This window comes from Lissotriton vulgaris, chromosome 5 (genome assembly GCF_964263255.1).
Source record: "Lissotriton vulgaris chromosome 5, aLisVul1.2, whole genome shotgun sequence".
Classification (NCBI taxonomy): domain Eukaryota; kingdom Metazoa; phylum Chordata; class Amphibia; order Caudata; family Salamandridae; genus Lissotriton; species Lissotriton vulgaris.
In genome coordinates, this window is record NC_141693.1 from 713498452 (window position 1) to 713523924 (window position 25473).

The 25473-nt window shown below is 51.5% G+C and overlaps 1 protein-coding gene across 6 annotated transcripts in view; it reads left to right on the forward strand.

Annotated features, from left to right (window-relative positions):
* The window catches only part of NOLC1 (nucleolar and coiled-body phosphoprotein 1), a 539002-nt gene that overhangs the window by 306420 nt on the left and 207109 nt on the right, over positions 1 to 25473 (forward strand). For all 6 annotated transcript variants that reach the window (XM_086922145.1, XM_086922146.1, XM_086922147.1 and 3 more), the window contains one exon: positions 10973 to 11770. In XM_086922145.1, the coding sequence (XP_086778271.1) occupies positions 10973 to 11770 (798 nt within the window). The remainder of the gene's footprint in view (positions 1 to 10972; positions 11771 to 25473) is intronic.

Genomic DNA, 25473 nt, shown 5'->3' on the forward strand with positions numbered 1-25473 from the left:
ACTACGCAACGCCACTCCACTACGCAACGCCACTCCACTACGCAACGCCACTCCACTACGCAACGCCACTCCACTACGCAACGCCACTCCACTACGCAACGCCACTCCACTACGCAACGCCACTCCACTACGCAACGCCACTCCACTACGCAACGCCACTCCACTACGCAACGCCACTCCACTACGCAACGCCACTCCACTACGCAACGCCACTCCACTACGCAACGCCACTCACCTACGCAACGCCACTCACCTACGCAACGCCACTCACCTACGCAACGCCACTCACCTACGCAACGCCACTCACCTACGCAACGCCACTCACCTACGCAACGCCACTCACCTACGCAACGCCACTCACCTACGCAACGCCACTCACCTACGCAACGCCACTCACCTACGCAACGCCACTCACCTACGCAACGCCACTCACCTACGCAACGCCACTCACCTACGCAACGCCACTCACCTACGCAACGCCACTCACCTACGCAACGCCACTCACCTACGCAACGCCACTCAACTACGCAACGCCACTCAACTACGCAACGCCACTCAACTACGCAACGCCACTCAACTACGCAACGCCACTCAACTACGCAACGCCCACACATGCAACCCCACTCACACATGCAACCCCACTCACATGCAATGCCACTCAACCACGCAACGCCACTCAACTACGCACACATGCAACGCCACTCACACATGCAACGCCACTCAACCACGCAACCACGCAACGCCACTCAACTACGCAACGCCACTCAACTACGCAACGCCACTCAACTACTCAACGCTCACACATGCAACGCCACTCACACATGCAACCCCACTCACACATGCAACGCCACTCAACTACGCAACGCCACTCAACTACGCAACGCCACTCAACTACGCAACGCCACTCAACTACGCAACGCCTCTCAACTACGCAACGCCACTCAACTACGCAACGCCACTCAACTACGCAACGCCACTCAACTACGCAACGCCACTCAACTACGCAACGCCACTCAACTACGCAACGCCACTCAACTACGCAACGCCACTCAACTACGCAACGCCACTCAACTACGCAACGCCACTCACCTATGCAACGCCACTCACCTATGCAACGCCACTCACCTATGCAACGCCACTCACCTATGCAACGCCACTCACCTACGCAACGCCACTCACCTACGCAACGCCACTCACCTACGCAACGCCACTCACCTACGCAACGCCACTCACCTACGCAACGCCACTCAACTACGCAACGCCACTCAACTACGCAACGCCACTCAACTACGCAACGCCACTCAACTACGCAACGCCACTCAACTACGCAACGCCCACACATGCAACCCCACTCACACATGCAACCCCACTCACACATGCAATGCCACTCAACCACGCAACGCCACTCAACTACGCAACGCCACTCAACTACGCAACGCCACTCAACTACTCAACGCTCACACATGCAACCCCACTCACACATGCAACGCCACTCAACCATGCAACGCCACTCAACTACGCACACATGCAATGCCACGCAACTACGCAACGCCACGCAACTACGCAACGCCACGCAACTACGCAACGCCACGCAACTACGCAACGCCACGCAACTACGCAACGCCACTGAACTACGCAACGCCACGCAACTACGCAACGCCACGCAACTACGCAACGCCACGCAACTACGCAACGCCACTCACACATGCAACGCCACTCACACACACATGCAACGCCACTCACACACACATGCAACGCCACTCACACACACATGCAACGCCACTCACACACACATGCAACGCCACTCAACTACGCAACGCCACTCAACTACGCAACGCCACTCAACTACGCAACGCCACTCAACTACGCAACGCCACTCACCTACGCAACGCCACTCACCTACGCAACGCCACTCACCTACGCAACGCCACTCACCTACGCAACGCCACTCACCTACGCAACGCCACTCACCTACGCAACGCCACTCACCTACGCAACGCCACTCACCTACGCAACGCCACTCACCTACGCAACGCCACTCACCTACCCAACCCCACTCACCTACCCAACCCCACTCACCTACGCAACGCCACTCCACTACGCAACGCCACTCCACTACGCAACGCCACTCAACTACGCAACGCCACTCAACTACGCAACGCCACTCAACTACGCAACGCCACTCAACTACGCAACGCCACTCAACTACGCAACGCCACTCAACTACGCAACGCCACTCAACTACGCAACGCCACTCAACTACGCAACGCCACTCAACTACGCAACGCCCACACATGCAACCCCACTCACACATGCAACCCCACTCACACATGCAATGCCACTCAACCACGCAACGCCACTCAACTACGCACACATGCAACGCCACTCACACATGCAACGCCACTCAACCACGCAACGCCACTCAACTACGCAACGCCACTCAACTACGCAACGCCACTCAACTACTCAACGCTCACACATGCAACGCCACTCACACATGCAACCCCACTCACACATGCAACGCCACTCAACCATGCAACGCCACTCAACTACGCACACATGCAATGCCACGCAACTACGCAACGCCACGCAACTACGCAACGCCACTCACCTACCCAACGCCACTCACCTACCCAACGCCACTCACCTACCCAACGCCACTCACCTACCCAACGCCACTCACCTACCCAACGCCACTCACCTACCCAACGCCACTCACCTACCCAACGCCACTCACCTACCCAACGCCACTCACCTACCCAACGCCACTCCACTACGCAACGCCACTCCACTACGCAACGCCACTCCACTACGCAACGCCACTCCACTACGCAACGCCACTCCACTACGCAACGCCACTCCACTACGCAACGCCACTCCACTACGCAACGCCACTCCACTACGCAACGCCACTCCACTACGCAACGCCACTCCACTACGCAACGCCACTCCACTACGCAACGCCACTCCACTACGCAACGCCACTCCACTACGCAATGCCACTCAACTACGCAACGCCACTCAACTACGCAACGCCACTCAACTACGCAACGCCACTCAACTACGCAACGCCACTCACCTATGCAACGCCACTCACCTATGCAACGCCACTCACCTATGCAACGCCACTCACCTACGCAACGCCACTCACCTACGCAACGCCACTCACCTACGCAACACCACTCACCTACGCAACGCCACTCACCTACGCAACGCCACTCAACTACGCAACGCCACTCAACTACGCAACGCCACTCAACTACGCAACGCCACTCAACTACGCAACGCCCACACATGCAACCCCACTCACACATGCAACCCCACTCACACATGCAATGCCACTCAACCACGCAACGCCACTCAACTACGCACACATGCAACGCCACTCACACATGCAACGCCACTCAACCACGCAACGCCACTCAACTACGCAACGCCACTCAACTACGCAACGCCACTCAACTACTCAACGCTCACACATGCAACCCCACTCACACATGCAACGCCACTCAACCATGCAACGCCACTCAACTACGCACACATGCAATGCCACGCAACTACGCAACGCCACGCAACTACGCAACGCCACGCAACTACGCAACGCCACGCAACTACGCAACGCCACTGAACTACGCAACGCCACGCAACTACGCAACGCCACGCAACTACGCAACGCCACGCAACTACGCAACGCCACTCACACATGCAACGCCACTCACACACACATGCAACGCCACTCACACACACATGCAACGCCACTCACACACACATGCAACGCCACTCACACACACATGCAACGCCACTCACACACATGCAACGCCACTCAACTACGCAACGCCACTCAACTACGCAACGCCACTCAACTACGCAACGCCACTCAACTACGCAACGCCACTCAACTACGCAACGCCACTCACCTACGCAACGCCACTCAACTACGCAACGCCACTCAACTACGCAACGCCACTCAACTACGCAACGCCACTCAACTACGCAACGCCACTCAACTACGCAACGCCACTCAACTACGCAACGCCACTCAACTACGCAACGCCCACACATGCAACCCCACTCACACATGCAACCCCACTCACACATGCAATGCCACTCAACCACGCAACGCCACTCAACTACGCACACATGCAACGCCACTCACACATGCAACGCCACTCAACCACGCAACGCCACTCAACTACGCAACGCCACTCAACTACGCAACGCCACTCAACTACTCAACGCTCACACATGCAACGCCACTCACACATGCAACCCCACTCACACATGCAACGCCACTCAACCATGCAACGCCACTCAACTACGCACACATGCAATGCCACGCAACTACGCAACGCCACGCAACTACGCAACGCCACTCACCTACCCAACGCCACTCACCTACCCAACGCCACTCACCTACCCAACGCCACTCACCTACCCAACGCCACTCACCTACCCAACGCCACTCACCTACCCAACGCCACTCACCTACCCAACGCCACTCACCTACCCAACGCCACTCACCTACCCAACGCCACTCCACTACGCAACGCCACTCCACTACGCAACGCCACTCCACTACGCAACGCCACTCCACTACGCAACGCCACTCCACTACGCAACGCCACTCCACTACGCAACGCCACTCCACTACGCAACGCCACTCCACTACGCAACGCCACTCCACTACGCAACGCCACTCCACTACGCAACGCCACTCCACTACGCAACGCCACTCAACTACGCAACGCCACTCAACTACGCAACGCCACTCAACTACGCAACGCCACTCAACTACGCAACGCCACTCAACTACGCAACGCCACTCAACTACGCAACGCCACTCAACTACGCAACGCCACTCAACTACGCAACGCCACTCAACTACGCAACGCCACTCAACTACGCAACGCCACTCAACTACGCAACGCCACTCACCTATGCAACGCCACTCACCTATGCAACGCCACTCACCTATGCAACGCCACTCACCTATGCAACGCCACTCACCTATGCAACGCCACTCACCTACGCAACGCCACTCACCTACGCAACGCCACTCACCTACGCAACGCCACTCACCTACGCAACGCCACTCACCTACGCAACGCCACTCACCTACGCAACGCCACTCAACTACGCAACGCCACTCAACTACGCAACGCCACTCAACTACGCAACGCCACTCAACTACGCAACGCCACTCAACTACGCAACGCCCACACATGCAACCCCACTCACACATGCAACCCCACTCACACATGCAATGCCACTCAACCACGCAACGCCACTCAACTACGCAACGCCACTCAACTACGCAACGCCACTCAACTACTCAACGCTCACACATGCAACCCCACTCACACATGCAACGCCACTCAACCATGCAACGCCACTCAACTACGCACACATGCAATGCCACGCAACTACGCAACGCCACGCAACTACGCAACGCCACGCAACTACGCAACGCCACGCAACTACGCAACGCCACGCAACTACGCAACGCCACTGAACTACGCAACGCCACGCAACTACGCAACGCCACGCAACTACGCAACGCCACGCAACTACGCAACGCCACTCACACATGCAACGCCACTCACACACACATGCAACGCCACTCACACACACATGCAACGCCACTCACACACACATGCAACGCCACTCACACACACATGCAACGCCACTCAACTACGCAACGCCACTCAACTACGCAACGCCACTCAACTACGCAACGCCACTCAACTACGCAACGCCACTCAACTACGCAACGCCACTCACCTACGCAACGCCACTCACCTACGCAACGCCACTCACCTACGCAACGCCACTCACCTACGCAACGCCACTCACCTACGCAACGCCACTCACCTACGCAACGCCACTCACCTACGCAACGCCACTCACCTACGCAACGCCACTCACCTACGCAACGCCACTCACCTACGCAACGCCACTCAACTACGCAACGCCACTCAACTACGCAACGCCACTCACCTATGCAACGCCACTCACCTATGCAACGCCACTCACCTATGCAACGCCACTCACCTACGCAACGCCACTCACCTACGCAACGCCACTCACCTACGCAACGCCACTCACCTACGCAACGCCACTCACCTACGCAACGCCACTCACCTACGCAACGCCACTCACCTACGCAACGCCACTCACCTACCCAACCCCACTCACCTACCCAACCCCACTCCCCTACGCAACGCCACTCCACTACGCAACGCCACTCCACTACGCAACGCCACTCAACTACGCAACGCCACTCAACTACGCAACGCCACTCAACTACGCAACGCCACTCAACTACGCAACGCCACTCAACTACGCAACGCCACTCAACTACGCAACGCCACTCAACTACGCAACGCCACTCAACTACGCAACGCCACTCAACTACGCAACGCCACTCAACTACGCAACGCCCACACATGCAACCCCACTCACACATGCAACCCCACTCACACATGCAATGCCACTCAACCACGCAACGCCACTCAACTACGCACACATGCAACGCCACTCACACATGCAACGCCACTCAACCACGCAACGCCACTCAACTACGCAACGCCACTCAACTACGCAACGCCACTCAACTACTCAACGCTCACACATGCAACGCCACTCACACATGCAACCCCACTCAACCATGCAACGCCACTCAACTACGCACACATGCAATGCCACGCAACTACGCAACGCCACGCAACTACGCAACGCCACTCACCTACCCAACGCCACTCACCTACCCAACGCCACTCACCTACCCAACGCCACTCACCTACCCAACGCCACTCACCTACCCAACGCCACTCACCTACCCAACGCCACTCACCTACCCAACGCCACTCCACTACGCAACGCCACTCCACTACGCAACGCCACTCCACTACGCAACGCCACTCCACTACGCAACGCCACTCCACTACGCAACGCCACTCCACTACGCAACGCCACTCCACTACGCAACGCCACTCCACTACGCAACGCCACTCCACTACGCAACGCCACTCCACTACGCAACGCCACTCCACTACGCAACGCCACTCCACTACGCAATGCCACTCAACTACGCAACGCCACTCAACTACGCAACGCCACTCAACTACGCAACGCCACTCAACTACGCAACGCCACTCACCTATGCAACGCCACTCACCTATGCAACGCCACTCACCTATGCAACGCCACTCACCTACGCAACGCCACTCACCTACGCAACGCCACTCACCTACGCAACACCACTCACCTACGCAACGCCACTCACCTACGCAACGCCACTCACCTACGCAACGCCACTCAACTACGCAACGCCACTCAACTACGCAACGCCACTCAACTACGCAACGCCACTCAACTACGCAACGCCCACACATGCAACCCCACTCACACATGCAACCCCACTCACACATGCAATGCCACTCAACCACGCAACGCCACTCAACTACGCACACATGCAACGCCACTCACACATGCAACGCCACTCAACCACGCAACGCCACTCAACTACGCAACGCCACTCAACTACGCAACGCCACTCAACTACTCAACGCTCACACATGCAACCCCACTCACACATGCAACGCCACTCAACCATGCAACGCCACTCAACTACGCACACATGCAATGCCACGCAACTACGCAACGCCACGCAACTACGCAACGCCACGCAACTACGCAACGCCACGCAACTACGCAACGCCACTGAACTACGCAACGCCACGCAACTACGCAACGCCACGCAACTACGCAACGCCACGCAACTACGCAACGCCACTCACACATGCAACGCCACTCACACACACATGCAACGCCACTCACACACACATGCAACGCCACTCACACACACATGCAACGCCACTCACACACATGCAACGCCACTCAACTACGCAACGCCACTCAACTACGCAACGCCACTCAACTACGCAACGCCACTCAACTACGCAACGCCACTCAACTACGCAACGCCACTCACCTACGCAACGCCACTCAACTACGCAACGCCACTCAACTACGCAACGCCACTCAACTACGCAACGCCACTCAACTACGCAACGCCACTCAACTACGCAACGCCACTCAACTACGCAACGCCACTCAACTACGCAACGCCACTCAACTACGCAACGCCACTCAACTACGCAACGCCCACACATGCAACCCCACTCACACATGCAACCCCACTCACACATGCAATGCCACTCAACCACGCAACGCCACTCAACTACGCACACATGCAACGCCACTCACACATGCAACGCCACTCAACCACGCAACGCCACTCAACTACGCAACGCCACTCAACTACGCAACGCCACTCAACTACTCAACGCTCACACATGCAACGCCACTCACACATGCAACCCCACTCACACATGCAACGCCACTCAACCATGCAACGCCACTCAACTACGCACACATGCAATGCCACGCAACTACGCAACGCCACGCAACTACGCAACGCCACTCACCTACCCAACGCCACTCACCTACCCAACGCCACTCACCTACCCAACGCCACTCACCTACCCAACGCCACTCACCTACCCAACGCCACTCACCTACCCAACGCCACTCACCTACCCAACGCCACTCACCTACCCAACGCCACTCCACTACGCAACGCCACTCCACTACGCAACGCCACTCCACTACGCAACGCCACTCCACTACGCAACGCCACTCCACTACGCAACGCCACTCCACTACGCAACGCCACTCCACTACGCAACGCCACTCCACTACGCAACGCCACTCCACTACGCAACGCCACTCCACTACGCAACGCCACTCCACTACGCAACGCCACTCCACTACGCAACGCCACTCAACTACGCAACGCCACTCAACTACGCAACGCCACGCAACTACGCAACGCCACGCACCTACGCAACGCCACTCACCTACGCAACGCCACTCACCTACGCAACGCCACTCACCTACGCAACGCCACTCACCTACGCAACGCCACTCACCTACGCAACGCCACTCAACTACGCAACGCCACTCACCTACGCAACGCCACTCACCTACGCAACGCCACTCACCTACGCAACGCCACTCACCTACGCAACGCCACTCAACTACGCAACGCCACTCAACTACGCAACGCCACTCAACTACGCAACGCCACTCAACTACGCAACGCCACTCAACTACGCAACGCCACTCAACTACGCAACGCCACTCAACTACGCAACGCCCACACATGCAACGCCACTCACACATGCAACGCCACTCAACCACGCAACCACGCAACGCCACTCAACTACGCAACGCCACTCAACTACGCAACGCCACTCTACGCAACGCCACTCTACGCAACGCCACTCTACGCAACGCCACTCTACGCAACGCCACTCTACGCAACGCCACTCTACGCAACGCCACTCTACGCAACGCCACTCTACGCAACGCCACTCTACGCAACGCCACTCTACGCAACGCCACTCTACGCAACGCCACTCTACGCAACGCCACTCTACGCAACGCCACTCTACGCAACGCCACTCTACGCAACGCCACTCTACGCAACGCCACTCACACACGCAACGCCACTCACACACACAACGCCACTCACACACGCAACGCCACTCACACACACAACGCCACTCACACACGAAAAACCACTCACGTTGCCAATAGGTCTCGCAGTACGACAGTTGGAGCCATTACAATTGCAAATAACAATGCCTTTCACTTTGGTTATCATTTTAAATACATAAAGGGCTTTGTCATTTACAAAACCAATAGCTCCAACTTTCCTACTGCGAGACCTATTGGCAACGCCAGTGCTTGTTGGAATTAGTTTGCATTGCAAATCCAATATTCATTTAATCATATTCCTTCATTCAGGTTTACAATCATTACAGCTTGCTTGTCAGTTATTACTGCCTACAGCAAATGTGCTTCAGACGCTTTGTTCAATATCCCAATGGTTAAGGACTTCCTAGAGAGCATTAAAACGTATTTTTCTCCCAGTATCTAGACCACCTTCTCCTGGGAGTTGAAAACTGAAATATCACATCTCATGGGTTCGCCATTCGAACCAATTCACAAGGCCTCCTTACAACACCTTCCCTAGAAAGGAGCTTTCTTTGTGTATATAACATCGGCATGCAAGATTTAAGGAAGTCTTTATTCATATGAACCAAACACAAGTTTTCATAATCACATACTTATGAGGACTCATCCAAAATTCCTACCCAAAGAAGGTATATATTTTCATGTAAACCAAGCCATTTCATCACCGTGCCAACTTTGCCTACTTCTCTGGCAGAGGTGTCTATCAACACAATTGATGTTTTAGTTCTAAAATGTTATTTTGAGAAGACTAAAGAAGTATGACCATTGCTGAAATCTGCCTGGGGTCTGTTTACAAAGTTACAGGTTTTGTTGTTGGGATTCATATTTTAGGACAGAAGCCCAAGTAAGGCAGGCCTCCTTGAAAAATCTGATTGCTTTTCTACCGTTCGATAGGTTTACTGCGGATGGGCTTGCTATTCTAGTCAATGCTCCTAATTATGAATGGAGATTCCCTTAAAGAGAAGCACATGGTTTTAAACTTGTAATCCTAAATGTACTACAGGGAAATAGAAATTGTAATCATAAGCAACTCTCCCACCTCTTTGGTGAAAGGGTCAAAGGTGATTATTGTATTCTCTATAATTAAATTTTTTGGTTCCACCGTAAAAAAGAAGTGAACTAACTCGCAGCTACTGAGCATGTTGGAAAACTGTGAGATCTTAAAAGCGCAGTGTCAGTGCCAGTCTAACAAACCTAGTTGAAACCTATATGCCTCCCACATTGTCTTAGTTCCCATAAAGGAGAACTATGATTACAGGTAAGAACCCTGTACTACTTTGTTTTTAATTGAAATAGCAACCAAACTCTACACTTATCTTAATTAAATAAGCCCAGCATTTCCAAATATCTGTTTTTCTTTTTTCCCAAGAATCCAATAGCTCTGAAGATGAGACACCTGCAAAGAATAGGACCAAAGCATCTGCATCAAAGTTTCTGGTAGCCGAAGCAAAGTCGTCCCTGATCTCAACAAAAAGTGTTAACAAAAACTTGGGCTCTAATATCAGTTTGAGTGAATTGGAGGTGAAAAAGAAAAGCACGTCAGGAAAAAAAAAACAGAAGGAGCCTCTGCCATGTCCGAAGCAAGTTTTTATGTCGGAGAAAAAAATCTTAGCAGCTCCCACAGACAGTAGCTCTGATTTGGACGCCTCAATTGCTTACAAGGATGACATTTGCAATCCAGCTATGAAGCATAAAGCAGTGGCTTATGGCGATCCCCCAGCATCTATTGCTGGCATGTCTCCTACAGTACCAACAACGTCTATTCTACCAAAAAAGGGTCCTGCTGGCAGCAGTAGCACATCGGACAGCTCTGGTGAGGAAGAACAAAAACCTAAAAAGGCTGTGCCTGCAAAGTGGGTAAAATTAAACTCAGCAAAAAAAACTAAAAGCAGCTGTTCGAATAGCAATTCTGATTTAGAATCAAAGCGGGAAAAAAAGTCGCTCATTTTTACCTCTTCCAGAAGGACAGCTGCTGTGAGCTGTACTAAGAAAAAAGCAACAAAAAAAGACAACCACAGTAACAATTCCTCACATTCAGAGGAGGAAAACTCACTTGTTGAAAGGGGATCTGCAGGCACACACAGGATAGCAACACTCAGGACTAAGACTCCTGAAAAGAATGAAGACTGCTCAGAAGAGAGTTCATCCAGTGAAGAACAAGTTAATGGTGAGATTTTCCTTTGTGAGCTTATTATACTAGTGACAGTGTTTGCTTGATATTTGTGAAAGGGCGCTTGAATGGAGCAGTTATTGGTTTTCTAATAAATAATTCATAGTTCATTGAGAATCCACTCAGAAAGACTGATGACCTCCGCATACTGTAGGCATAAGTTGTAGTAATATCCGCTTAAGATGTAAAATCTTTCAAACGTTTAACTTTAATTTGAGCTTTGGTACATAGAACACACATATTTAAACACAATGTGTAACTGTTTAGCCATCTAAATGAAAAAGCACGATGAATCTCCCTAGGGGACTGCACATTGGAAGTGATCAATCTTCCATCAAGACAGCAGAACCTAGCCCCATTGAAATGCAGTTCATGCAGCGTAGCACCATTCATAGTAAGGGTGGCTATCGCACAATTGTACGAGAATGTGATAATTGGTTGGGATGACGCAGAATTGTTTAGTTAAGGTTTCCATATATATTTATATGCACTGTATGTGATGAGGGTGCTTACTGACCCTACCCTGTAGAGTTATTCCAGTTCCCCATAACTAGGGTCCTAGTCTTTCTTTATTTGTAGTGTGTGTGGTGGAGGCATATCATTCATTTGCTGACAGACAACCATTTGCTGCTTGAATTGTCTGTTTGAGACTCTGGCCAAATAGCATAAGATAGTGGTCTCTATCCAAGCCTGTAATTGCACTTATATAGCGCATATTACACCTGATAAAGCGTTAAAACACTTTTTTTTAGCAAGCAGCACGTTTCTCCAGAACCCTAAAAGGATTAGCGGTGAAGTATTATATGGAAATATTAAATCAATTTGAGTGGTGGTCATGTTAGTCTGTTGGGTTGAAAAGAATTGTGGAGGACTAGAAGAGGGAATGGTCTATAAAGTGTTTATTTGGAGATCATAGCAGTGGGAGGAGTTTTGGAATGAGTAAAGGAGAGCTGTAGGGGGGAGAGTCTCTAGAAGTGGGTTAGGGAGAAAGATGAGATCAGATGATTTTAGGAGGGATGCATTAGGGACGAATTTAGAAAGGCTTGTTTGGGAGATTTGAATAGTATAATAGGTTTAAGATGATGCAAGGAGGGGTAAAGGAGGGAAGATTCTAGAAAGGGTTATTGTTGGGATCATAGTAGAATGGGGTTTGGGATGAGTCAGTGGAGGTAGCGTATATATTGAGAGAGGTATAGGGTAGTGCATTAGAGAGAGTAGTGCAATGAGGTTTGGAATGAGTCACAGTGGAAGTTGAGGATTTATTGAGAGAGGTATAGGTTAAGCTATGGGGTAGTGCATTGGAGATGCTGAATTAGGAGTAAAGCTAAATATAAATATACATAAGTACATGGAAGGTATATATGTAAAAGGAAGGTAATGTAGGAAAGTAGGATCTTTCAGGCATAGATACCCCCATTTATTACCTGGTGTCAGTGTCTTTTGACTGTAGGTGGCTGCTAACCAGGACCTCCATGACTGTGCTCTCTCCTCTAAAATTACTGGTAATTGTAGGAAAGTAGGATCTCCTTTCATGGTTACTCCCACTTTTTGTTGGTGTCATTCTGTTATCTCACTAGTCTGACTGGGATCCTGCTAATCAGGATCTGAGTCAGTGTGCTCTCTCCCAAAATTAGACAATGGTAAGTACTTTGGGGCTTTCCTAATTGGCTACTGGTGTACCTTTCTAGGTCCCTAGTATATGGTACTGAAGTACCAAGGACAAAGGTACACCAGTGGTCTCCCATGGGCTGCAGCATGCAATATGCCACCCATGAGAGACCACTCAAACTGTGACCACAGGCCTTCCATTGCAGCCTGTGTGAGCTAGTGCCAGCACCACTCATCACAGAAATACGTTTCCTTTTATCTGAGGTTGCTGCACTTAAAACCTATAGGTCGCCCCTAGGGTAGGCAAACGAAAACACCCACCCGGAGGCGTCTGGCTGCACGGAGGACACGGGTGAGTAACGGTAACCGCTAAAGCAGGTGGACAAGCGGGAAACCGTGAGAGAATAAGTAAGCGGGGAATTCAGGTGAAAAACAACTAGAGGATTCAGGCTTGCGGAATCCACGAGAAGCAGGAAGTCCGTAAACTGGAACGAAGGCAACACTAGAACGCGAAGCCTCGATGTGACAGGAAGTCAGGCTTTTCAACCTGCCTGGCTTCGTTGCGCATGAGCGGTAGAGAACCGCCATCTTGGATTAGGAAACTACATCGGCAATCGTGACGGCATGCGGGTCGTACAGACCTATTTAGCTTCTTAACATCGACGCAAAACTCTTTGCGAGGATACTGGCAGTGCGCCTTAAACCCCTTATGGCGGACGTCATTGATCCCGATCAGTGGGGTTTTATTCTTTCCAGGCAGGGGGGTGATAATACCAAACGCCTGTTGCACCCCATAAATAGCTCGCAGAGATCTCAAAGGCCGGCCTTTCTCTTATCCATAGACACTGAAAAAGCCATTGACCGTGTGACGTGGGACTATCTATTCGTGGTGCTGAGCAGATATGGGATCGGCAAGAACTTCTTAAAGTGTGACCCTACTCGCAGGCAGGTCACTCCCCACGCCACCACACGACCGCCAGCTGCCTCGTACCTGCTCCCTGCCGCCCACCTGTTTTCCCGTCGTTTCCCGCTTCTTCCTGCCGCTGCTTCCATGCGGCCCGCTCCCCTGCCCCCCATTGGCCACCCCGCTCCCAGCTGCTCCTCCCTCCATATCCCCCTCTTATGGAGGCCACGCAGCGGACGCGCACCACTGGCGCGCCCTTCTGGGCCCGTCCGTGCCTGGACCGCGCCAAGCGCCAGAACCCCTGCAACCCACGAACGCCACAACACCAGACTCTGCTACGACGCCAGCACCCTCTACACACTCTACGCTGGCCAAAACAACACCTGCTTCCAAGCCGCCCCGAAACTGACTCACTGACCTTTCTCCTGCCACACCTGCAGCTTCACCTGCGACAGAGCCACCAAACCTCCAAGGACTGGACCCAACCACCTCCGCTGCATACTCCTCAATCCTCAACGCACGCAAGCACGCCGTCGAGCTCTGGGATCTGCTCGACACCTCCGCCCCAGACGTGGCCTTCCTGACCGAGACCTGGTGGAACGACTCCTCGGTGCCCGACATCGCCATAGCCATCCCAGACGGCTACAAGATCACCCTCAGGGATCGCATGAACGTAATCGGAGGAGGAACAGAGGATCGCATGAACGTAATCGGAGGAGGAACAGCCACCCTCAAGGTCGCCACTCACGCAGGTGACACCCTCAACACCACCGAACACCTGCACTTCCGTATCCACACCGACCCTAACACCACCCTCAGAGGAACACCCATCTACAGACCCCCCGGACCCTGAGCTCAATTCAGCTACTCCATTGCAGACCTCGCCAGCACCCACGCACTCGCCTCCACGGACTACATCCTCCTCAGGGACCTGAATTTCCACCTCGAGAACAACGCCAACACTCTACCCTGATCGACAACCTAGCCAACTTCTGCCTCAGACAACTCGTCACCGTACCCACCCACGCCTCTGGCCACACGCTGGACCCCGTCTTCTCCACAGGCACCCACGTCACTTTCGACCACACCACCGAACTCCACTGGACCAACCACCGCTGCATTCATTTCACCTTCAATAAACCAACCACGCACCACCGCACCCAACAGCTATCTCGCCGCTGCTGGAGCAATATCACGAAGGCTAGCTGATCACCACCCTCGCCCAAAAGCCCACCAACCCAGACACCGCAGCCCCCAACCTCAGACAGTGGATCGACGACTGCGCCAACACCCTCGCCCCAATCAAGAAACCCTCCAACAACCACGCCAGCAAGAGAGCCACCTGGTTCACCGACAAGCTGCAGACCTCCAAACGCGCATGCTGGAAACTGGAGCAGATATGGCTCCACGAACGCACTCCGGACTACCACGCAGCCCACAAGGACGCCACCCGCAGACATCACTACCTCATCCGATTAGCCAAGAGATCCTCCTTCAAAGACCACCTGGATAACAACGCACATGACAGCAAAGAGCTTTTCAGCACCGTAAATGAACTCTCCAACCCCAGCGCCAAGGCCAACGACATACCGCCCTCACAAGAACTGTGCAACTCACTGGCCCTCTTCTTCCACCGCAAGATCGCTGACATCCATGACAGCTTCAACACCATGACCGCCCGACTACACCAGACACTACCTCCCCTGTGAACACCACCAGCGCCAACCGCCTGACCTCCTGGTCCAACGTCAACGACGACGAGACAAGCAAGGTCATGAACTCCATCCACTCAGGATCTCCGTCAGACCCGTGCCCACACCACGTATTCAACAAAGCAGACGCTGCCATCGCACCCAAACTACGAAAGGTCATCAACATCTCCTTCGAAACAGTGACATTCCCGGAAAGCCGGAAACACGCCGAAATCAACGCCCTCCTCAAGAAGCCCAAGGCGGACCCCAAGGACCTCAAGAACTAGCGGCCCATCTCCCTGCTCCCGGCGAAGGTCATCGAGAAAATCGTCAACATGCAACTGGCCGCCACCTGGAAGACAACAACATCTTGGACCCGTCCCAGTCCGGGTTCAGACGAAACCACAGCACCGAGACAGCCCTCATCGCCGCCACAGACTACATCAGGCGCCAACTAGACAACGGCGAAACATCAGCCCTCATCCTCCTGGACCTGTCAGCCGCCTTCGACGCGGTCTGCCATCGCACTCTAAAGACACGCCTCCTAGAAGCTGAAATCCAAGAGAAGGCCCTTGACTATGCCACCTCCTTCCTCTTCGGCAGAACCCAGAGTTTCTGCCTCCCGCCCTTCCGATCCGAGGCCACCGACATTATCTGCGGCGTCCCCCAGGGCTCATCCCTCAGCCCGACGCTGTTCAACGTCTACATGGCCCCCCTCGCACAAGTGGCCCACCAACACGACCTCAATATCATCTTCTACGCTGACGACATCCAGCTCATCCTCTCCCTCACCAAGGACCCGCACACCGCTAAAACCAAACTCCACGAGGGAATGAAGGCCGTCTGACTGGATGAGGAACAGCCGTCTGAAGCTGAACTCTGACAAGACGGAGGTACTCATCCTCGGACCCACCCCCTCAGCCTGGGACGACTCCTGTTGGCCGACACTGGGAACAGCACCGACACCCACCGACCATGCACGCAACCTAGGATTCATCCTCGACGACTCCCTTTCCATGTCTAAACAGGTCAACGCCATCTGCCCCTCCTGCTACCACACCCTCCGCATGCTCCGCAGGATGTACAAGTGGATCCCGACCGAAACAAGAACGGTGACACAGGCCCTCGTCAGCAGCAGACTGGACTACGGCAACGCACTATATGCAGAAATCCCAGCCAAACACCTACGACGACTACAATGCATCCAAAACGCCTCCGCCCGACTGATCGTCAACGTCCCCCGCCGCAGCCACTTCACCCCCTACACTGGCTCCCCGTCGACAAGAGGTCCACCTTCAAGCTCCTCACCCACGAACACAAAGCACTCCACAACGCCTGACCAGCCTACCTGAATAGCAGACTCCGCTTCTACACCCCACCCGCCAGCTCCGCTCCGCCAGCCTCCCCCTCGCCGCTGTTCCCCGCATCCAACGAACAACCGGCGGCAGATCCTTCTCCTACCTCGCCGCCAAGACCTGGAAAACCCTCCCTACCCACCTATGGCAGACCCAAGACCTACTCGCCATCAGAAGACTCCTCAAGACCTGGCTCTTCGAGTAGTAGTGGCACCCTCTCCCCTCAGCGCCTTGAGACCCTCACGGGTAAATAGGGCGCTTTACAAGTACTCTGATTGATTGATTATATCACTCGCCCAGAGCGTTCGTGCGGGTCAATGGATGCAGGTCCGACTTCTTATCTGTTGAACGTGGGACGAGGCAGGGGTTGCCCCCTGTCCCCGCTCTTATTTGCGCTCTAAATGGAGCCTTTTGCTCAATGGATTTGGGCCAATCCGAGGTGCAGGGGGCTTAGATTTGGGACGACGTCCATAAAATTAGTCTGTATGTAGACGATGTGATTCTATCGCTCACACAGCCCAGGACGACTATTCTAGCGCTACTAGACGAACTTGCGGCATTTAGGGAAGTCTCGGGGTTTAAAGTTAATTTAGCAAAATCTCTGATCCTGAACCTGACCGTCCCTGCAGAGGAAGTGGAATCCCTGCAGAGAGATTTCACTTTCCACTGGACACATGCAGACATAACATATTTGGGGGTTCGGCTGACGCCGACCATTGGGAAGACAGTCTCGCTCAACTATGCACTGCTGTTGGAACACACGACCAAGGCGCTGGATGCCTGGTCGCGACTGCGTTTGGCGTGGTTTGGGAGGGTAGCGGCGGTGAAGATGACTGTTCTTCCGCACGTTCTGTACATCTTCCAGATGTTACTGATTACCCCGCCGCCGGGCTCAAGAAATTGCAGAACCTAATCAATAGATTTGTATGGGAAGGGAAAAAGCCACGACGGTCTCTCATGCAAATGACTCGCCCGAAGGCGCAGGGGAGTTTGGGTCTCCCGTTCATTGGCGGCTATTACCAAGCAGCGTATCTCCGCTACTTAGTGGAATAGAATAGACCATCGTCCAGTAAACACTGGAATTTTATGGACCAGTCAGTTGCTGGAGCGAATATCTGGAGAGAACTCTGGTTACCACGCAAACACAGATCGTGGGGGCTCTATTCCTCGCCGGTCACCTCGCCTACCCTTAAGGTCTGGGACCGAGTGGCGCTGAAAAGAGGGTGGACGTCGTTTCCATTGCCTATGATTCCCATTGTTGATAACCCTGATTTTCCGCCGGGGCAGAAGTCGGTAGTGTTTCAGAGATGGCGGGAGAAAAGATGCAAGTGAGTCGGGTCCCTCTTTGATACGGAGGGGTTGATACCATTCGCGAACTGCATCAGCATATGATCTTACGGCTAAAGAAGCATTCCTGTATAGGCAGGTCTCTCCCTGGGTGACTTCACCCGCTAATTTTGCCCGCATGTCCAGACCCCTGACTGCCTTTGAAAAATGGTTTGTGCACAAGTCAGCTGGCCGATGGCTCATCTCAGAATTATATTCCATGCTTATGGCGCTTCCCTCGGGTCCACGTACCAATGCGCAGGTTCGCTGGGAAACTGAAGTGGGCAGGCTCCTGTCACCTAAAGAATGGATATTTACAACAAGGGGTGGTGAGGGACAGAGTCTCTGAATTAAGCAGAAAGCTCTCACCCAGTCAAGAGATCAGGGCTAGATCCAACACCGTTTTTTAGCTCACTGCACCATCCCAGTTTCAGAACCCGGCTGTATGCAAATTAGTCTGTTCCTGTCCCAGTGCATGATGGGAACAGGGCAAACCAAACTACAAAAGCCAATTCTTACACTGGGAAGGAAACAAGCTCCCGGAGACCGGTTTCTGGCATTACAGCCGTCTTCGGCCCGGTTTGCTTGAATCCTGATGGTGCAATGAGCAAGGGTCTCACATCTGAGAATACCCTTCCACGCTTAGGGTGGACAAAAATATTTACAACAAGGGGTGGTGAGGGACAGAGTCTCTGAATTAAGCAGAAAGCTCTCACCCAGTCAAGAGATCAGGGCTAGATCCAACACGGTTTTTTAGCTCACTGCACCATCCCAGTTTCAGAACCCGGCTGTATGCAAATTAGTCTGTTCCTGTCCCAGTGCATGATGGGAACAGGGCAAACCAAACTACAAAAGCCAATTTTTACACTGGGAAGGAAACAAGCTCCCGGGGACCGGTTTCTGGCATTACAGCCGTCTTCGGCCCGGTTTGCTTGAATCCTGATGGTGCAATGAGCAAGGGTCTCACATCTGAGAATACCCTTCCACGCTTAGGGTGGACAAAAATATTTACAACAAGGGGTGGTGAGGGACAGAGTCTCTGAATTAAGCAGAAAGCTCTCACCCAGTCAAGAGATCAGGGCTAGATCCAACACCGTTTTTTAGCTCACTGCACCATCCCAGTTTCAGAACCCGGCTGTATGCAAATTACTCTGTTCCTGTCCCAGTGCATGATGGGAACAGGGCAAACCAAACTACAAAAGCCAATTCTTACACTGGGAAGGAAACAAGCTCCCGGGGACCGGTTTCTGGCATTACAGCCGTCTTCGGCCCGGTTTGCTTGAATCCTGATGGTGCAATGAGCAAGGGTCTCACATCTGAGAATACCCTTCCACGCTTAGGGTGGACAAAAATATTTACAACAAGGGGTGGTGAGGGACAGAGTCTCTGAATTAAGCAGAAAGCTCTCACCCAGTCAAGAGATCAGGGCTAGATCCAACACCGTTTTTTAGCTCACTGCACCATCCCAGTTTCAAAACCCGGCTGTATGCAAATTAATTCTGGTGAAGAATTGGCTTGGTAGTTTGGTCTGCCCTGTTCCCATGATGCACTGGGCCAGGGACAGACTAATTTGCATATAGCCAGGTTTTGAGCTGGGATGGGGCAGTGAGATAAATAACGGTGATGGATCAAGCCCTGATCTTTGGACTGGGTAAGAGTGGTCTGCTTAATTCAGAAACTCTGTTCATCACCACCCCCCTTTTCTGAATCGTTTTTGGCCACTATAAGTGTGGCAGGGTATACTCAGACATGAGTCCCTTTCTCACTGCTCCATCAGAATTCAAGCAAGCCGGGCCGAAGAGGCTGAAATGCCAGAAACCGGTCCCCGGTAGCTTGTCTCCTTTCTGGTGAAGAATTGGCTTGGTAGTTTTGTCTGCCCTGTTCCCATGATGCACTGGGCCAGGGACAGACTAATTTGCATATAGCCAGGTTCTGAGCTGGGATGGGGCAGTGAGATAAATAACGGTGATGGATCAAGCCCTGATCTTTGGACTGGGTAAGAGTGGTCTGCTTAATTCAGACACTCTGTTCATCACCACCCCCCTTTTCTGAATCGTTTTTGGCCACTATAAGTGTGGCAGGGTATACTCAGACATGAGTCCCCTTCTCACTGCTCCATCAGGATTAAAGCAAGCCGGGCCGAAGAGGCTGAAATGCCAGAAACCGGTCCCCGGTAGCTTGTCTCCTTTCTGGTGAAGAATTGGCTTGGTAGTTTGGTCTGCCCTGTTCCCATGATGCACTGGGCCAGGGACAGACTAATTTGCATACAGCCAGGTTCTGAGCTGGGATGGGGCAGTGAGATAAATAACGGTGATGGATCAAGCCCTGATCTGTGGACTGGGTAAGAGTGGTCTGCTTAATTCAGACACTCTGTTCATCACCACCCCCCTTTTCTGAATCGTTTTTGGCCACTATAAGTGAGGCAGGGTATACTCAGACATGAGTCCCTTTCTCACTGCTCCATCAGGATTCAAGCAAGCCGGGCCGAAGAGGCTGAAATGCCAGAAACCGGTCCCCGGTAGCTTGTCTCCTTTCTGGTGAAGAATTGGCTTGGTAGTTTGGTCTGCCCTGTTCCCATGATGCACTGGGCCAGGGACAGACTAATTTGCATATAGCCAGGTTCTGAGCTTGGATGGGGCAGTGAGATAAATAACGGTGATGGATCAAGCCCTGATCTTTGGACTGGGTAAGAGTGGTCTGCTTAATTCAGACACTCTGTTCATCACCACCCCCCTTTTCTGAATCGTTTTTGGCCACTATAAGTGTGGCAGGGTATACTCAGACATGAGTCCCTTTCTCACTGCTCCATCAGGATTCAAGCAAGCCGGGCCGAAGAGGCTGAAATGCCAGAAACCGGTCCCCGGTAGATTGTCTCCTTTCTGGTGAAGAATTGGCTTGGTAGTTTGGTCTGCCCTGTTCCCATGATGCACTGGGCCAGGGACAGACTAATTTGCATATAGCCAGGTTCTGAGCTGGGATGGGGCAGTGAGATAAATAACGGTGATGGATCAAGCCCTGATCTTTGGACTGGGTAAGAGTGGTCTGCTTAATTCAGACACTCTGTTCATCACCACCCCCCTTTTCTGAACCTAAAGAATGGAAACATATCATTTACAGAGCACATCACACTGCACATAATACTGCGGGGATGGAATCTGCTTTTAAGGTAAACACGTATTGGTACTACACCCCTGCTAGAGTTCATTGCTGGGACAAGAACAAAACTGACTTCTGCTGGAGGGGCTGCGGGTCTACTGGAACACTAGCTCAATTATTATGGCACTGTCCGAAACTGGAACGTTATTGATCTCAAATCCTGGTCGACATTGATGCTGCGTTCCTGATTGCTCTTCCACGCTCCCCAGAATACACTCTGCTAGGGCTCTCTCACTCCAAGGCTTTCCCGCTGCGATCTCTCAGAGGTAGGCAGATTGCTCTTGCGCTGCTGGCGACCCACCCAGTTTATCCTAGCCCTATGGGGAACACCCACAATACCCGATGTTCTAGCACGGATACACCGCTTATGGCACCTATTGGCGATGGAGCGCTTGTCGCTCAGCGTGGATGGAAAAGGCAAAGAGTTTGCTAAATTTTTGGCCCCTTTTCACATCTATTGACTAAAGATATGATAAGTGACATGCCCGAAGTACTTACAGATTCTCTGACTAAAGCCACTAGAACCCCTGTGCGCCACCCAGAAGCTGGAGAGTTGATTAGATATCTAATCGCAAGGATAACATTAGGCCTGGTATTAAGAGATTTTATGTTAGGATGGAACTGATGCGGAGGAGGGTGGCGGGGGTCAGGGGGCGTGACGGTGTGTTTATTTCTATTGTTATTTCTTTGTTTTATTTTAGCAGTATGCGGATTGTTCTTAATGGGAAAGTAATTGCACAAATTTTGCACATTTGAAGTTCAAGTGCTCGGTCCCCGGGCTGTGCGTATGATAGCTATGAATATCGCTCTGGCGGTCTTGAGATGGAAGCAGGAAGCTGTGTTCATCAATCTTACCTACCACGCAATAAAAATTATTGATTAAAAAAAATGTAAAAGGGGCAGGGTGAAGACACCCTGACTCCAAGAGGCATGTGCTGGGTCCCCTCCACATGACTGTCTGGCCACAATATTGACAAAACGTGTGTTATGTTATGTTAACTGCCGTTTGTATAGCGCATAATCACCAATGGTCTCAACGCTTGTGAGGGAAAGTGGAACAAAAAACCCAGGGTTACCCCACCTAGAGCTCGCTCGCTCAGAACTGAACTTATCCAAAAGCCTGTGTAAACAGAAAAGGCTTTAGCTTTTTCATAAAGGGAAGTAAAAAGTGGCTGTCCTGTCCAGGCTGTCTGGCAGCTTGTTCCATAACTTCAAATTGCAAAAGCTTGACCCAACCCCCCCCCTCCCCCCTCCCCCCTCCTACCCCACACCACCACCCCATCTTCTAGGGGGCTTGAAGACTAATCATCTGCATTGTTCATGACCACTTGAAGTTTCCTTGACAGTTTGTCTGAAAGCCCCATATAGAGTGCATTACCATAGTCCAATCGCAACACAACTAGTGCCGTCACTGCGGTGTGCATAGTAGAGAATGTCAGAAGGGGTATCAGTTTCCGAAGTTGCTTCATAAGGCCCACACAGCTTCGTACCACGTTAGTCACCTGGTTGTTCAGTGTTAGCTTAGTGTCCAACTTAATGCCTAAGCTCTTCACAACTGGCATCGGTATTGGTGTAGCTCCTAGCTCTTGTGGCCAAATGCAATTAGTCAACGGGTTGCCCCCTGGGGTGATCGTTAATACCTCAGTCTTATCAATATTTACTTTAAGTGAATTGGCAGTCATCCAATTCATTATAAAGCTGAGAATGTTTTGTACATTAGACTGTGCCATGCGGAGAGTTATCTATCCAAAAGATTAGTTGAGTCATCCGCGTAGTTCAACACCTGACGTGTGTGTCATGAAGTGACCGGAACAACTGAGGGGGAAGAGAAAGAAGACCCACTGCCCACTTACCTCGCTCCCCTCTTCTATTCATAGTCCACGCCTAACCTGTATCAAGATACCAACCAGCGGGAAGGTGGAGACTGCTTAGTGGAGGACGGTTGATTTAAGACCCTTGCACCACGATGCCCTATGTGTGCTGACGTCCGAGGTCAAGCACCAAATCTCGGCTCTCGCTGACACAAAGCCAGAACATCCAGAAGAAGAGGTTGCTGTTTGTGGTGATCCAGAGGGCCTGAGGAAATTCTGTCTCATAAGTGTTACCCTACACCACAGTACTCGCCATAATTCATAAATTCATTACAAGGCCCATATATGACTGAGACAAGAATTGGCCAACTGAATCATGTGGCCTAATTAATCAGAACTATTCACAAAACTATTTATATTTATATACAACTGCAGTTTATCATCATCATGTTTATAAAATAATGTCATTTAATTAAGCCACCTAGACAATGGATTAACTATTGGTAATTTAGCACGAAATAACTAAGACCAGCTTGTCATTTCAAAATCTATTTTATTAACTTTATTATTAAGTAAGAGCATATTCAAAATATTAATTTTTATTTGCATTTAATAAGCAATCATGTATTTAGTAAAGGCACATTAGACTGTCAGTTCAAATCAAATCAGTATTGAAGTGTATTTAAGCAAAAGTATCTCATTCCCTACACCCTATTTCCCTGTCTAATAAATGGAACCTAAGGGAAAAAGCAAAGATCAAAGTTTTCTTACGTGAGTCAAAAGTCCGACAGCATCTCACGAGCACAGGAACGAGCCAACCAAAGCTCTTCCCAAGGGGCCACGTTTTATACCTTTTCTCTATCTAAACTAGCTAAAAGAATACAATTAGTAAACCATCTCGCAAAACGATTGGCTGACAGCCGTCAGTTCATGAAGTCATCGCCTTCACTTTCTAACTCATATTTTTTCCAAAGCGGCCTTGTCCATTGTCTACGTGAGGCATTTGCTTCCGAAGATCTTCGCAACATTTCATTGAATAACAGTTCGTTGCTTCCTCAGCTTAGGCCTTTCCGCTATGTCCTGTCCTTGGCAAAATTATACAACACGAGGCACACCCTGCACAGTTCAGTTCCACGTATTTGTTTTTCAAAGATTATGAACAAAAGACTTTTCTTTTTCAGACTCTGCTGTGCACGGCTCGTCATGACAGGACTTCAGTAATCATCCATTTTAAATCAGGCCTCAGGCCTTTTTAGCAAAACTCTAGTATGCAAGGAAACACAAGACATCAATTAATTTGAGTAATGAAAGTCATTCTGTTACCCACCCCCTTCACTGATGTTAACCCATTAGTTTGTTACCTAGCTATAAGCACAAAAATGAACAAAACTTAGTCACATAAAAGACACGACATAGACAAAAGCACATTTAAAAATAAGCACATGCTATTATTTAATCAGCCACAGTTTATATTGACAAAACGAAAAGACAAAATTAATATAATATTTGAACATACTGACAAATGCAACAAGAGCACATAATATTAATCCTGCGTGTTTATTAAAGTGCACATTATTCTAGGTTGAATTAATACAAAACATGCAACACTCATTAATATTATTATTTAATTATGGAAGTTCAAATCAGCGAACAAAAACACAATTTATTTTAAAAGTTCGCTTCATCAACCCCCTCATCTGGTGATTTCAAAATCACCAAACAAACCCAAAAATGTTACCAAAATTTTTTACCTTTTGAAGACGTCACATTATGAACACTCTCTGTGTTAGTATTTCTAAACCCCTGTCTCAGCAGTTTGTCTGGAGCTCTCATATTGAGCCCTACGAAA